Source organism: Nycticebus coucang, chromosome 3, assembly GCF_027406575.1.
Source record: "Nycticebus coucang isolate mNycCou1 chromosome 3, mNycCou1.pri, whole genome shotgun sequence".
NCBI classification, from domain to species: Eukaryota; Metazoa; Chordata; class Mammalia; order Primates; family Lorisidae; genus Nycticebus; species Nycticebus coucang.
The window spans coordinates 88,317,827-88,332,175 of NC_069782.1; the positions used below are offsets into that span (position 1 = coordinate 88,317,827).

Genomic DNA, 14,349 nt, shown 5'->3' on the forward strand with positions numbered 1-14,349 from the left:
CAAGAGACCTGGATTCTAGATCTGCTGGACCCCAAGCTAAGAGAAGTGAAGTGGTTTGCACAGTCACATGGCAAGGAGGTTTCTGAGCCTGAACTACAAAGCAAGGCTTCATAATCAGAAGCCTTGAGCCTTTACACAAGCCATAATCATGTGTAAAGCCGTTATGACAGTTTGTGTTATGTAGTTAGTGCCTGTCATCTCTTAAGAGGCTGGGAGATGAGGCCAGAGTCACATATAGCATGGAAGAGGTAGAACTGAGCTGAGCCACGTCAGCCTGATCCTGAAGACTGAGCTGAAACCCTGCTTTAGACTGCCCAGACTCTGGTTTCCAGGCCTGGGCTCTAAGACCTAAGACCAGCCCTATCCCAGAAGCTAGCTGACCCTCACTCTAGGGTGGAAGTGATGAGGAGCTGGGGGCCTGCAGGGGGACACCCCCTTCTCCGGGTCTAGTGTCTCCATGCCTTCACTCTGACCTGGCACCACACCTAGGGCAAGATGACAGGGGTCTGTTGGCCTGGGCCTTCCTCCCTGCCCCCATATGCCAGATGGCCCTGGGGACAGATGAAGGGCACACCCACAATGAATCTGATTGCAGGGAGGGAGGAGCAAAAGGAGCAGCACAGGAGCAGCTGAAGCGGGCCCGGTCCACAACCCTCCTCCCCACTCTCTTACTTCTTCCTTTTTCTCTTCAGAGTCAAGGATCTAAACGTCCATCTGTCCAGAGCCATATATCTACTCGTCCTTACCTCTTGACACAAAGGATTCGAGCTGCTTTGGGTAAACGAGTAAATCTCCTTGAGTGTCAGTTTCCCAGTCCATGGAATGGGTTGTTACGAGGATCAGCGAAGTTTATTAAACACCCAGCACAGTAGTGCCTGGCGTGAACCAGGAGCTCAATACTTTGTAAGTTACTTTTCTTCCTTCTACCAATTTTTTCTCTTGAGACAGACTTTGTTACCCTGGGTAGAGTGCCATGCTATCACAGCTCATAGCAACTTCAGTCTCTTGGGCTCAAGAGATCCTCTTGACTCAGCCTCCCAAGTAGCTGGGATTACAGGAGCCCACCACAATGCCCGGAAAGTTTTTCTATTTTTAGTAGAGACAGGGTCTCACTCTTGCTTAGGTTGGTCTCAAACTCCTGAGCTCAAGCGATCCACCCACATCAGCCTCCCAGAGTGCTAGGATCAGGTGTGAACCACTGCACCTAGCCCCTCCTACCAATCTTTAAAGAATTTTGGGAATAGTTCCTGGGAAGACTTAATGAGATAGAGGCCCTCAAAATTCCCTTGCCTGGGACCCAGACAGGGTGCTGTGTGCCCTGTCTAGCCTTCCTCAGCCGGTTCTCCACTGTCCACCCAGCAGGATACCTGTCTCCCCAGTGGGACTCAGCCTCTTCTTAGGGAGAAGGGAGATGTGTTCTTAACCCCATCTAAACTTCAGCTGTCTTAGAGACCCTATTTAAACCTCTATTGTTAATCTTATACAAGTTAATGGGTTCCCACTCATCTCCTACCTCTTTGGGGGTGGTATGGCTGGTATTTTACATTGGCCCTATCTACATATACAAGTTCTATATTTTCCAGACTCTGGGTTCTATGCTATCTCTAGGTATGAGAGGCATCCCAAGAGAGTCTGGATGTCAATACACTGGAATAAAATTGCTAACACACATACAGCACTTGTTACAGACACGCCCTGTTCCAGGCACTGTTATGTATGTTAACTCACTTCATGCCTAAGGTGTAGGCATTATTATGACCCCCTTTTATCAAATGAGGAAACCATGGCACAGAGAAGTTTAGTGACTCTTCCAAGGTCACTCAGCTGAAGAGTCGAGGGCTGGGCAGCACCTGTGGCTCAGTGAGTAGGGCACTGGCCCCATATGCCGAGGGTGGTGGGTACAAACTCAGCCCCGGCCCAACTGCAACAAAAAAATAGCCAGGTGTTGTGCCGGGCACCTGTAGTCCCAGCTGCTCGGGAGGCTGAGGCAAGAGAATCGCGTTAAGCCCAGGGGTTGGAGGTTGCTGTGAGCCGTGTGACATCACGGCACTCTACCTGAGGGTGGTACAGTGAGACTCTGTCTCCACACACAAAAAAAAAAAAAGAGTCAGGGGCTAAGTGAGATTCACAGGCAGGCTGCTCCAGAGTCCATGCTTTTAACCACTACTCTTCTGTATGAAACAGCTGAATAGTTTCTGGAGAAAATATTTGAAATTGGGTCCAAACAGGCTCTCTGCTACTCATCATCCATGGGACTGTGAGTGCTGAATGAGCTCAAAGATGGGAGTGTGCTTAACTTACCAAGGACAAATCATTGTCAAATACTTAATACCTCCACTTGCAAGCCATGTAGGTGATCTTGACAGCTCTTAAGTCATTAACATGCCTCTCCCACAACTCCATTTTAACCTGTTCATAGCGAGCAGGGGGTAGCTGATGGTTCTGTGGTCAGATATTCTTGTTTGAATCACACATTTTGCTCTTTTTGGCCAGGTAGCCCTGGTCAAATTGCCGAATCTTTCTAAATCTGTTTCCTCACCTGTGAAAAAGGGGCAGATGTGAGTACCTTGGATCACATGGCATAGGTGAGTTCATAGATGCGCAAGGCAGTGTCTATTAGAGAGAAAATGGTGACCACATGTTGGCTGTATCATGATTGAAAGGGGCTAGAAATTAGCTCTTTTTTTTAAATTCACACACCTCTTCTTGACTTGCCCTGGCCCTATACATCTAAATAGGAAAGACCGATGATACCCGTACCATCATTAAAGCCTGCCTGTCTGTCTAACCCAGAATGTATTTTCAAGGCTGTGGCTTGCAATGCTTGCTAAAAAAGTTCCACAACCTACCCACCCGCCTTCTGCCAAGGCCTTGCTCCATTTCACTCTCACACCCTCGAATCCCCTGAAATCCCTCCTCTGGGGGCGAGACTGCTAAGCTCCATCTTAAAACCAAAGCTCTGGCTTCCTTAATCCTCTTACCTGGCTCTTTCCTCTGCAGAATTAATTGCTGCCGATGGCTTTATTAATTTCTCAGATGCCATGGCATCCTCAGGGCACCCCGGAGCAGTGGTGGGGGCATTGTTTTGGCAGCACCTCTGTCCTGGATGCACCTTTGGGTTTGGCAGTTGAAGGTAGATGCAGGATAGCTCAGAAAGACAGCTCTGTGCTTGCACAGTGATAACCCTGGGGCCTGTGGGGTGGCAACCCTGTGGCCCTGCATCTTCAGAGATGCTGATCCAGCTCTTTGGGGATACCACTGCTTCCTTGGCAATCTACAGAGAAGCAGGGATGGCCTGGGTAGGGCTCTAGTTTCACTTCTGCACTGGCTGAGCCCTCTTCCCTACCTCTCAGAGCCTCAGCTTCTTTCTCAGAATGGGAATGATCTCACCTTAGAGTTTTGTAGGGCTGTGGAGGTGCAGGACTGCTATCATCTCTTACCCACAGAATGTGCCTGCTCATTTATTCCACACCACAAGAGCAAGGAGTGTTTTGCACTTATGTGTGTTTGTAGGTCCTGTGCTCAGTGTGGGGCAGGCCTGGTGCAAGAAGCTAATCATTCCTTGCCCTTAAAATTCCACTTTAATTACTTTTGATTTTGAGAGGCATCCTCAACCTGGGGCCTCATTATTCTTCCTGTAGCCATGAAGGGACAGAAATGGTGTAAGTATACCAGACTGAAGAAGAACCCAATGCTGGGCAGGGCCCAAACTTACTCCAGAGCATCCTCAAATGTGGACTAGGTGACGTAGCCCACAGGAAGGCTTAGGTGGTCATGGGTCCCAGTATGATGTAAGCCATCACAACATCTGCTGTCTTCCTGTCTCTGGGATGTTGTATTTCTAAGAGGAAAGTTTCAGTTTGGTGCTTACTGGCCTTTAATCCTTTCCTAAAACCCCTCACCTCCCTTTTTAACTGGCAGAGAACAGGCCCAGGCTCCAGCTGTTGGGCAGGCACCGGTAGCTGATCTTGGAGATAGGGCATGATTTCCATTGTCTTTATTTTGGCAGTTTCTGAATGGGGCAAGGGGTAGTTTCTGACCTGCCATTTATGGCAGTGACAGAAATTTTCCTTTTAAAAATACTAAGAATACAATCATAACATGAGTGGAACTGAGATGTGGCAGAGATGACAGTGGGGTGCCCGTGACTGACACATGGAAAGCACCTTGTTGTTGTGGGCACTGGGGGTGCCTCCTCTGTGCACCCTCTACGTTTTTTTTTTTTGGAGACAGAGCCTCACTTTGTTGCCCCCGGTAGAGTGCTGTGGCGTCACAGATCACAGCTACCTCAAACTTTTGGGCTCAAGTGATTCTCTTGCCTCAGCCTCCCAAGTAACTGGGACTACAGGTGCCCGCCACAACGCCCAGCTATTTTTAGAGATGAGGTCTCGTTCTGGCTCAGTCCAGTCTCGAATTCGTGAGCTCAGGTAATCCACCCTCAGCCTCCCAGAGCGCTAGGATTACAGGCGTGAGTCACCACACCCGGCCTACCCTCTACTTAATGTGTGCACCCAGACTCTGCCTGGGCAGTTTTTGACCTCCTACAAGCTAAGTACTGGGAGGGTTTTTCTGTGCACACCCCAAGCAGTCCTCAACCAGTAATGGTGGAAAGATGGTGGGGAAATTCCTCCATCTCCTCCTCCCAGGTCAGGCAGCTGAGGGGCATGTTCTAGCTGCAGGACTAAGCCCTAGGCGCCCACGGCAGGTAATGTGCTCAACAACTGCTCTTGTCATTGACTGCCTTCCCTTCCCCACCTCATTCCTCCCACTTCTCCTGTTTTTTGGGATCCTGCAGAAGAAATGACGTATACTGTGCACTAACCTGAGCTTGGACACACAGCATCTGGCTGCAATGCCTCCCACAGCCTTCTTAAGCCCCACCCCTGCTCACTTAGCAGATCCTCTGTCCCCACCAGGTGTTGGGGGTGTGTGTGTGTGTTTTCCCAGGTGGGGCTCTGGACTTGGGCTGCTAGGGTCTGGGTGAGACAAGCAGGTCCATTTTTAGAGAGGTCCACCCCCTAGAGTCCTCTCTCATTTTGGACAGTCCCAGAAAGCAGATGCCCACTGACTGGGCGCAAGGTGTCCTTGCATACCTCAGCATTGTGTGTGGGGGACAGGCAGGGATGAGCTAATCCCACAGATGAGACAGGCAGAGTAGCCTCCCAACACGCAGAGGCCTGTCCCTGGGGCTCTCAGGGAACCTGAGAGGGCCGTGCCAGGGAAACCACGAGCCAGCCAGGAGCAGCGAGTTCTCTTGTCTCACCCCACCCCTGCAAACCCAACCCAACTCTGAAGAAAACCCACAAGAAAGCCTCAAACACCATTGTAGCTTCTGCCTAAAAACAGAATACACGTGTACCCTGCAGAAAATGTGGGAAACGAGGCAAACTGCCACACATATCCCTATCCAGACAGAGCCATTACTTGCAAATTGACATTGTGGTATATTCCTTTCTGTTTTCTGTGCCTTAATATGTGTGCGTTTTGTTTCTGTACCTGGTTTGGATCATAGTGAGTATACACTACTTTGTTACCTTTCTAAAAGCTAATATTATGTCACAAGCATTTCCACATAGTAATAATTCTTTGAAGACCTCATTTTTTAATGGCTGTAGTCATTAAAATACTCAGCCCCCTTTTCCTGGGCCAGGAAGCTGTGTCCACAACTGCCCTCTCAGTCTAGGGGTGGCATGGCTCCTCCCCATTGCTCTCTCCTGGTACCCCAGAGACCATCACAGCTACCCCTCCCCCCAATTCCTTGGCTTGGGAACACTGTGTCCACAAATCCTGTTATGTGGGCTCCTCCCACTGTCCCTTTTCTCTAAGAGCAGAGTAAGGCCACCAGATCCAAGCTTCATCCCTCAGGGAGCTGGGGGAGGGGAATGGGAGCCTGGGGTCACTGGCCCAGGACAACCCACCTCTGGGGGGTTACTCAGAGGCTAGTTGCTCCATGTGCTCTAGATCTGAGCAAACCCTGCTTCCAGCACTGCAGCCATGAGACCTAAGTCTCTCTCTTCTCTCCCAGAACCTCAGTTTCTTCTTCTACAAATGGGCATGCTGATAAGGGACCCAAAGGCCTCTCCCACAGCAGTGAATAGGCAGGAGGTGGGTGGTCAGTCTCCAGGCCCCCGGTGATGAAAGCCAGAACCCTCTCTAGGGGGAATTGACCTGCAGCAGTGGAGACAACAGCCCAGCAGGAGGAAGGAAGCCAGGTCCCTCCCCCACATCCCAGCTCTGCTGAGCTCAGACGTGGGGGTGGGGGCTGGGGGCTGGTGTCCAAGAGGAAGTCTGTCCCTGGCCTTGAAAAGGTGCCCTGGCCTGCCAGGCAGCCTGGTATTTCAAGGGCAAGGGCCTGCCTGCCTGCTGTCTCTGGGGAGCTGGCAGCCGTTAACAAATCCCCTGCAATTTGCACCCACCAATCCCGCCTGCTCGCTGGGCGGCTGTGAGCCGTTTTTCACGCAGAGCTGCGCACAGCTTTGTCTTAGAGAGACAGCTCTGGCAGGGTGTCCCTGAATGAGGCCATTTGTCCTCCCTGGTGACGGGAAGGCGGCTGCATGCTCTGGGGCTGGCAGAGGCAAAGACGGGTGAAGAACGGCCATGGGAAAGGCGTAAAGGTGGCGCTATCAGTCAAGCCACCAAGAGAGAGACAGGAATGTCCCTGTGCGGTCTGAGAATCCTCCATTCAGCCAGGTGGGAGCAAGAAGACCTGCTTTCAAAGACAGACAGAAATAATGGTTTATGACCTGTCTTCCCCTGGCTTAAGGAGTCCCGAATAGAAGAGAAGAGCTAGAAATGACCTGATTGGTCTCTGACAAAGGAGGAACACTCACTCCAGGGCCCCTAGGGTCAGGGTTGTCTTTGGGCCTTGGGGCAGCAGCACAGGCTGCTACAGAATTCCCCTGGGACCCAACATCTCCTCAACCCCTCTCTTCCATGGGCTGGAGGCCACAGGCAGAGAGGGGAGGCAGGGGCCCATCACATTCCTAATTCTTTCCCTTCCAGGCTGGCTGGGGTCCCAGGGACTTCCTTAGTCCTCTTCTGTGATCTGCTGACACTCCCTATGGCTGTTGGTTGCACTGGAGACTGTCAGCACATCACGAAAACCAGACTGAGCAGATGTGTGTGGACACAAAGCAAGTGATCCACTTTGCTTGTGTCCAGGGGCTCAGGCTGCTGTGTTGAGATGGGAGAAGAGAAATACACACCACAAGGCTGGATTCCAACTGTGGGAAAGAAAATGGGTATATGATAGGAGGGAGACAGGGGAAGGGCACAGCATTTGTCCAAAAGGTTAGCTGCCCAGCCACTTGTGGGGATGTAGGTCCAAGATTCCCGAAGGATGCCAGTATTTGACTCCATAGTACGAATTTCCCAAGGAGCAAATGTTTGCAATGGATATGTATTAAAAAAAAAAAACAAAAAAACCAACACTGAGCAATGGACCTCAGATGTCTGTAGCCAGTCTGTACGCTCTGACAAGCACCCTCCACTCATCCCTAAGGAAGGCTGACCTCTTCCTCAGTGCCCCTTCCAGCCCTGACCACTCTCCCAAGCACCACAGTCCCTTCTCCAAATGCCTGCTGGAGGCCTTGCTCAGGCCGCTCCGGGGGAAGTTTCTGGTCCCTTCTGCACCTGCTGCTCTCTCAACAGTTGACTCCATCAAGAGCATCCAGATGGGAGTGCAGAGCCATCACTGGCCCACCTCAGGGGGTCAGGAAGGGCACTAGGAAAAGCAGTGAGCCCCTCAGGCTCTCCTGTTTCTGCTCCTGCCTTGGGGCGGGTCCTCCCCTTCTCTGGGGCCTGGGCCCCACATTGCCTAGCCTATTATTCTAACACCTACTGCTGCTCCGTGAGGTCAGCTGAGGAGACACAGATTTCTTCAAGCCTGGACTGTCGCTGAGGCATGCAGAAGGCTCTTGGGGACCTCGACATGGTGACTGCCTGGTGCCCACATCTCCAGCAGGCGTGGGGCCACTTGGTGCCCAGGAGGTTGACTTGTCTGACTTGTCGCTGCTGCCTGCCAAGACGCTAAGGGCTGGCGCGACCGGTGGGGGCGGGGGGCAAGCTTCGGCCCGGGGACAGCCAGGAGAGCACCAAGGTGCGCAGCTGGGCGGGTGACCTTTCCTACTGACTCGGGGGAGGGAGCCTTGAGAGGAAGAAGGGCCGGCCTGCGCTCGCGCGCGTGCTCCCGTGTGCGCGCACCAAGGCTAAAGGCTGCGCCAGAACAAAGAGCTGGGGGCTGGGCGGCCGGGCCGCGTGGAGCCGCCTGCCTGGCGGTGCTGCAGTGGCTGCGTGCGCTCCCTCCCGCGCTCGCTTAGGACACGCGCGCGCGCGCGCGCACACACACACTTTCCTGCTCCACAGCCGGCTCACCGCCAGTTCCCCTGACAAAGCCCCGCTCCAAGCTCCCTTGCTGCATGATCTCATTCCAACCCTGCGAGCCAGCTTGGCCTCCTGACTAGGGAGACAGAAAGGGGGACCTGGCCGCAGCGGGGGCCAGGCACACACATCACAGCCAGCCACACACACAGACATGTACGCCAGGGTGCGCCCGTGTACACAGCCACTCATACCACACACCACCCAGGGAGAAAGTCTGAGACGCAGAAGAAAGCCTCAGAAGCTAGAGATGGACAAGGGCAGTAGGAAGTGGTTGGACAGACAGAGCCTGACATACAGACACCAAAGACCTCAGAGGGAAAAGGGGGGGGGGGGGCCTTGCAGAAGCAAGTCAGACCAGGAAAGGCGGGAGGTAGAGAGGCAGTGCAGCGGGCTGCTGACCACAGATGGAGTGAGTTCTAGAACTGCAGAGGACTTGTTGGGAGCAGGCTGGCTGCCAGGACCCTCATGGCTGCATCCCTGTGGGTTACCTACCCACCCAGGGTTACCTACCCACCCAGAACCCAGGGGAGAGAGACTAGTGGGAAACAGCCTCCTGGGGCAGAAGAGAAGGTGGGAAGATAGTGTTTACTTGGCACCCACTGTGCATCAGGTAGAGCTAACAGGCCCTCTTCACAGATGAGGTCACAGCTCTGAGAGGCAGGTGGCATGGCCGAGAGGGGGCTCAACAACGCTGGAGCCACCTCTGGAGCTTGGGTCACAGCTCTGTTCCCTGTAGCCTCCACCTATCTCACAGCCCAGCCTATTCTGGCAGGCCCTTCACCCCTCGAACAGCATCTGGGGCTTCCCCCTCAGTGAGGGATGGCCAAGTAGGGTGACAGCTGGAATCCTGAGAGGCCTGAGACTGTACTTCTAGAGGGACAGCTTGTGAAAGGTGGTTAGCCATAGCTGTTTCTAGTAAGAAAATTCAAGTGATGGCCAAGCCACAGGCATGGTATTCTGAGAACTTAATCTCATGGGCTTGGGGAATGTCAGGTCACGTAAATGTAACTTCATAGAAATAGAAAAGGGCTCCATACGTTTGGCACCTATAGCTTAGCGGCTAGGGCGCCAGCCACATATACCGGAGCTGGCGGGTTCGAACCCAGCCTGGGCCTGCCAAACAACATGACAACTACAACCAAAAAATAGCTGGGCATTGTGGCGGGTGCCTGTAGTCCTAGCTATGTGGGAGGCTGAGGTAAGAGAATCGCTTAAGCCCAAGAGTTGGAGGTTGCTGTGAGCTGTGATGCCACGGCACTCTACCGAAGGTGACATGCTAAGACTCTGTCTCAAAAAAAAAAAAAAGAAAAGAAAGAAACAGAAGGGCTTCATAAACTGTGCTGTGCTCAGCTGGGGGTGCAGATGGAGGAAAAAACAAATCCTTTGTATTAGGAGAAGAGGTAGTGTTGGAAAAGCAGCTCAGAACCCAGAGCCATGCTAGAGACACCTGAGCAACGTGAAAGGCCCTCCCAAACAGAATGGAGAAGCTTCTAAGATCCCAGGCCAGGAGAACAGAAGCCTCTAACCAGCACCAGGGTCAGCTGTGATAGCCAGAACCCTATGCTTAGAGCCATCAGAATGGGATTCAAGTTACTAGCTCCATCATGTATGAGCTGGGTGACTTCAGGCAAGTCACAGGACCTCTCTGAGCTTCAGTTTCTTCATCCATAAATGTACATAGTACCCTGTGTCTCACAAAGCCTGGGTGTTGCCAAAAAACATAGGAGAACATCCAGCATGTGCCAGCAGGGCAGGGGTTCAGTGACCCCTGAGGGAGGGCTGCCCAGGGACCTGAGCCTTTCCTCCTCCACTATTCCTTCTGCCTCTCTGGCCAAACTTTCTGCTTTGGTTTTGCCTTTTAAATATACCTTTCTGATGGAGCCTGTGGCTCAACAGAGTAGGGCGCCAGTCCCATATGCCGGAGGTGGTGGGTTCAAACCCAGCCCCCAGCCCTGGCCAAAAACTGCAAAAAAAAAAAAAAAAAAAATATATATATATATATATATATACCTTTCTTTCCACTCCACTCTACTCTTGTCTTCCTGGTCCAATCCCCCTCCTCCTCACCCTGCCCTCCCTGGTGACCTGCCAGCTAGACCCCTATATCCAGGCTGCCCCTTGTGCAATCTATTCTTCTGTAACTAGAATAGTCTTCACAAAATGAGAATATAACTATGTTTCCATTACTCTTAGGACAAAGACCACAACTTTCAAGACCTCTATCCTGCATGCTCAGCTGCTGATGACTTCTCTGGCCTCAGCTCTGCCAGGTGTCCCCTACCTCTGGGCTCCAGAATCACTGCCCTTCTCTTAGTTCAGACAAAAAGCCACACTCCCTTTCCACCTCAGGACCTTTTTACAGGTTGTTCCTTATACCTGGCAGGAAGCTCTTCTTCCTTTTCTCACCTGCTCAACTCTTACTCAGACTTTGGGTCTCAAAGAAGCCTTCCTCAACCCCTGGGTGATCTGCTCCCAGCAGTGTATTTGTAGTACCCTTGACTTTCCCTTCAAGGCACTTATCGCACCTTGAACTTATGCACACTCATACACGTATGTATACACACACATATCCACCTGCAATTTTTTTTCTCTTCCTCTAGACCAGGAATCAGGAAACTACAGGCTATCACTTATTTTCATAAAGTTTTATTGGAACTAGCTATACCAATTCCTTTACATATTGCCTATGGCTGCTTTCATAGAGCCCACAGGGCCTTATATGTATTCTATCTGTCCCTTTACAGAAAAAGTTTCCTCACCCCTGCTCTAGACTGTAAATTTAATAAGGCAGGACCCTTTCTGGTCTGCCTTCCCTTGTAACCTCAGCCCCAGCCAAGCCTGCAAAGAACAGACACTCAAGAGATATATGCTTCTTTGATAAGATGATTTTTACCTTATCAAAACTGTATTGACTTGAGTTATTATTAAAACTGCAGATTCTATCAGGAATAGATGTCCTTAGTAAGATTTCAAGACCATTTTCTGGCAAGTAGTTCAATACAATAGCGATATCCCGACACAGGCTGGCATGTTAAGAGTTTCAGAGTAGCTATTGGGTAATGAGACCCTTACACAGCTTTTTGTAAGTGCGGCATCATCCACATGCATGGACTGTAAAGGTACATGGAAAGAAGTGTAAACCACACTCAAGAGATTATTAATTGAGTAGATTTACAGAAACACATCGTGAGATGTCCTTTAAACGCCTTCATGAAGGCTGTTTCTATATACACTCCAAAGAATTGATTGACGAATTCAGTGAAAATGTCTGTTTTATTGTTACACAGAGGAAATAACTGGTTCTTTTTTCAACTACTTGTTCTGACTCCATAAAGAATGTTAACAATAATACCCAGATGTGGTGCTAGGCACTTTATATATTTCTAGAACTTACAATGACCCCTGCAAAGAAGCTCTCATTATCATTCCTGCCTTCTCAAGGAGAAAAACTGAGGCTCAGAGACCACAAACTCAGCAAGTGACAGGACCGGACAGTCACAGGTCTGTTTGGTATAGAGCAAGCATGGCACCTCTGCTTAAGCAAGGTTATAAGGATGGTGGCAAACTGGATCTTCAATTTGCTTAAAGTCCTCACAGAGAGAAACTTTGAGTCCCCTGATTGATGAGGAGTCCGGAGGTCCTATGCATGACAAAGTTGCACTGGAGAATGCTAAGCAGAGCAGGCTTTTTTTTTTTTTTTTTGTAGAGACAGAGTCTCACTGTACCGCCCTTGGGTAGAGTGCTGTGGCGTCACATGACTCACAGCAACCTCTAACTCTTGGGCTTACGCGATTCTCTTGCCTCAGCCTCCCGAGCAGCTGGGACTACAGGCGCCCGCCACAACGCCCGGCTATTTTTTTTTTTTTTTGTTGTTGTTGTTGCAGTTTGGCTGGGGCTGGGTTTGAACCCGCCACCCTCGGCATATGGGGCCGGCGCCCTACTCACTGAGCCACAGGCGCCGCCCGCAGAGCAGGCTTTTAAGAACCCTGAATGAATTGATTCAGGGTTAATTTGGGGGGGGGGGCGTTAATTTTGTGTTTTATTTATTTGTTTATTTTGAGACAGAGTCTCAAGCTATCGCCCTGGGTAGAGTGCTGTGGTATCATAGCTCATAGCAACCTCCAACTCTTGGGTTCAAGCGATCCTCTTGCCTCAGTTTTTTTTTTTTTTTTTTTGCAGTTTTTGGCCAGGGCCAGGTTTGAACCCACCACCTCTGGTAATATAGGGCTGGCCCCCTACTTCTTTGAGCCACAGGCGCCATCCCTCTTGCCTCAGTTTTTCTGTTTTAGTAGAGATGGGGTCTCAATTTTTTGCTCAGGCTGGTCTCGAACTTGTGAGGTCAAGCAATCTACCCGCCTCGGCCTCCCAGAGTGCTAGGATTACAGGTGTGAGCCATTGCACCCAGCCAGTTTTGTGTTTTATTTTAAATAATTTATTTAAATGAATGAATGAGTACAGTAGAGTGTAAAGGTTAAGAATGACGACCCTGGGGTACAGGCCTGGGATTAAATCCGGCTATGCCACTTTCTAGCTGGGTGACCTGGGGAAATCTCTCCAGCATCTCTGACCCTCAGCTTCCTCAACTATAAAATGGGGGTGATCACAGTGGTGCTTATGTCCAACGGGTCACTGTGGTGATGGGACAATACATGTTCTACACACTCCCTGGGAGAGACTGAGGGATGGCCCCACCTGTGGGCTCCAGAGCCTGGTAAGTGAGCTTCCATCCTAGATGAACAGAAGCACCAGCTGGTAGGACAGCCCAGGTTTAGAGTCTGGCTTCCCTCCCCACCTCCCAAAGACATCCGTGCAGTTCCCAAAGACACCTACCGGCAGACTTTGGAGTGAACTTGTCTCGGTTCGCAGCACACACAGCCAGCAGTCTGTAGCCGAGGTCCAGGTCGAACCCTTGCTGGGCTGCCACTCGACTGACCACCTGTCAGTAAGAGGAGTGGAAGGGCAAGGTGATTCATTGTTCTCACAAAGCCCTGAGCCCAGTGTGGGTAGATGTGCCCATTTTTGGGGTTGCACAGGTGAGGTAGGCGGGCTACAGTAGGATCCCAGTATCAGGCAGAGCTGGGATGGATTACACTGTGCCTTGTTCAGTCACTCAGCAAACTCTTTTCAACATCTCTTCTTTGCCAGGCCCTGGGATCCCAGTCCCTGTCCTCAGAGGTTTTCCAGTCTGAGCTCAAATCCTAACCCATAGAATTTGCTGCTTTCAAGGACTCAAATTCAGCCATATTCTGTAATAGGAGTTGCCTGGGGATGCTGTGCCACCATCTTTGGGATGGGCCCAGGCAGGGTTTCTGCTCCCCTTCTGTGGCTCTTCATCTAGTTTCCCAGTCTGAGCCTCAGGAATTTTCCAGCCCTCCCTCTCCTACACTCCTCACTGAGCTCCTTCAGCCATCATTGTGGGGTGCTTGTTGGCCCGGCCACTCCCAGTGGCATCAGCATCACATGCAGCCCTGGTAGAAAGGCAGGCTCTCAGGCCAAGTGCCGTGGCTCATGCCTGTAATCCTAGCATTCTGAGAGGCTGAGCTGGGTGGATTGCCTGAGCTCAGGAGTTTGAGACCAGCCTGAGTGACGGGAGACCCAGTCTCTCCTGGGCCTGGTGTTGTGGCGGGCACCTGTAGTCCCAGCTACTTGGGAGGCTGAGGCAAGAGGATCTCTTGAGTCCAAGAGTTGGAGGTTGCTGTGAACTGTGATGCCATAGCACTCTACACAGGGCAACTGAGTGAGACTCTGTCTCTTTTTTTTTGAAGCAGGCCCAGACAAGGTTTGGACTTGCCTCCACTGGTCTGCAGGGCCAGCTCGAGACTCTGAAATGCAGACTCTCAGGCCTAGCACCACCCCTCCTGAGTTGACATCGGCACTGCCACGAGCACTGACTTAGAGCGTGATTTAGAGCACACTGCTGCCCATGGACTGTCCGGCGAGAGCTGCCCAGTGACAGCTAGGGCTCCC

General features: G+C 51.3%; 1 protein-coding gene across 8 annotated transcripts in view; it reads right to left on the reverse strand.

Annotated features, from left to right (window-relative positions):
- ZMIZ1 (zinc finger MIZ-type containing 1) overlaps positions 1-14,349 on the reverse strand; it is a 239,401-nt gene that overhangs the window by 83,332 nt on the left and 141,720 nt on the right. For all 8 annotated transcript variants that reach the window (XM_053582469.1, XM_053582463.1, XM_053582468.1 and 5 more), the window contains one exon: positions 13,213-13,318. In XM_053582469.1, the coding sequence (XP_053438444.1) occupies positions 13,213-13,318 (106 nt within the window). The remainder of the gene's footprint in view (positions 1-13,212; positions 13,319-14,349) is intronic.